Source organism: Passer montanus, unplaced genomic scaffold (assembly GCF_014805655.1).
Source record: "Passer montanus isolate IOZ18808 unplaced genomic scaffold, ASM1480565v1 scaffold750, whole genome shotgun sequence".
In the NCBI taxonomy this organism is placed as follows: Eukaryota; Metazoa; Chordata; class Aves; order Passeriformes; family Passeridae; genus Passer; species Passer montanus.
The window spans coordinates 9,461-11,381 of NW_024372703.1; the positions used below are offsets into that span (position 1 = coordinate 9,461).

The 1,921-nt window shown below is 63.4% G+C and overlaps 1 protein-coding gene across 1 annotated transcript in view; it reads left to right on the forward strand.

Annotated features, from left to right (window-relative positions):
* Positions 1-1,918, forward strand: part of LOC120512580 (mitogen-activated protein kinase 7-like) — a gene marked incomplete at its 3' end in the record, with an annotated part of 8,705 nt that extends 6,787 nt beyond the window's left edge. The window contains exon 4 of the mRNA XM_039731041.1: positions 1,096-1,918. Within this exon, the coding sequence (XP_039586975.1) occupies positions 1,096-1,918 (823 nt within the window). The remainder of the gene's footprint in view (positions 1-1,095) is intronic.
* Between the last annotated feature and the right edge of the window lie 3 nt (positions 1,919-1,921).

Genomic DNA, 1,921 nt, shown 5'->3' on the forward strand with positions numbered 1-1,921 from the left:
GGGTTGGGTTGGGTTGGGTTGGGTTGAGTTGATTGATTTGGGTTCATTGAGTTGAGTTGGGTTGGGTTGGGTTGAGATGATTTATTTGGTTTGGGTTGAGTTGAGTTGAGTTGGGTTGGGTTGGGTTGGGTTGGGTTGAGTAGGGTTGAGTTGGGTTGGGTTGAGTTGGATTGAGTTGGGTTGGGTTGGGATGGTTGAGTTGGGTCGAGTTGTTTGATTTGGGTTTAGTTGGGTTGAGATTTATTGAGTTGGGTCATGTTGAGACGATTGATTTGGGTTGGGTTGGGTTGGGTTGAGTTGAGTTGGGTTGAGTTGGGTTGAGTTGAGTTGGATTGAGTTGGGTTGATTGAGTTGAGTTGGGTTGAGTTGGGTTGAGATGATTTATTTGGTTTGGGTTGAGTTGGGTTGGGATGGTTGAGTTGGGTTGGGTTGGGATGAGTTGAGTTGGGTTGAGTTGGGTTGGCATGACTGAGTTGCGTTGAGTTGACTCAACCTCCGTTGCGTTGCCTCGCTTGAGCTCCGTTGAGTTGCGTTGACTTGCGTTGAGTTCCGTTGACTTTGCCCAAACTCATCGCCCTTCCCTCGACCTCCCCTCCATTCCCTTGACCCCGCCCCCCATTGGCCGGCCCCTCAGTTGGGTCAGGTTGGCTTGGGTTGGTTTGCCTTGTCCTGACCCGCCGGCCCTCCCGCGCCCCTCCCCCGCAGCCAGGCCGACTCGGCGCCGCTCTCGGCGTCGCTCTTGGCCGACTGGCTGGAGGTTCACCGCCTCAGCCCCGCCGCGCTCGAGAGCCTCCAGCGCGACCTCCAGCTGGGCTCGCCCATGCTGCTGGCCGACGACGACCCCTGACCCCGCCCCGGCCACGCCCACATTAAATTTGTACCGAAACTCCCGTTTCTGGCGTTTTTTTGGGGGCGAAAACGGCGATTTCGGCCATCTTGGATGGCGAGGATGAGGAGGGGGAGGGGAGGAAGAAGAGGCGGAGCCGGCTGCGTTTTCGGCGATGGCTTTCGTAGCAAAGACGTCACAGGCCGCGGGGGGAGGGGCGACGCCGAGCGCAGTTGACCTGCGTTGACCCCCCCACCCCTCCCCCGCAGCTACGTGGTGCTGGACCTGATGGAGAGCGACCTCCACCAGATCATCCACTCCTCCCAGCCGCTCACCCTCGAGCACGTCCGCTACTTCCTCTACCAGCTCCTGCGCGGCCTCAAGTACATCCACTCGGCCAACGTCCTCCACCGCGACCTCAAGCCCTCCAACCTCCTCGTCAACGAGAACTGCGAGCTCAAGATCGGCGACTTCGGCATGGCGCGCGGCCTGGGCGCCGACGCGCGCCACGCCAAGCCCTTCCTCACCGAGTACGTCGCCACGCGCTGGTACCGCGCGCCGGAGCTTCTGCTGTCTCTCCACCGCTACACGCGCGCCATCGACATGTGGTCGGTGGGCTGCATCTTCGCCGAGATGTTGGGGCGCCGCCAGCTCTTCCCGGGCCGCAACTACGTCCACCAGCTGCAGCTGATCATGGCGGTGCTGGGCACGCCGCCGCCCGGCGTCATGGCGGCCATCGGCGCCGAGCGCGTCCGCGCCTACGTGCAGAGCCTGCCGCCGCGCCCGCCGGTGCCCTGGGAGAGCCTCTTCGGCGACGCCGAGCCCGAGGCGCTGGCGCTGCTCGGCAGGATGCTGCGCTTCGACCCGCGGGAGAGGGTGGGCGTGGCCGAGGCGCTGCGCCACCCCTTCTTGGCCAAGTACCACGACCCCGAGGACGAGCCCGAGTGCGTGCCGGCGTTCGACTTCGCCTTCGACCGGCAGGCGCTGACCAAGGAGGAGATCAAGGCGGCCATCGTGGCCGAGATCGCCGACTTCCACGCGCGGCGCGACGGCATCCGGCGGCAGATCGCGCCGGCGCCGCCCGCGGTGGGCGTG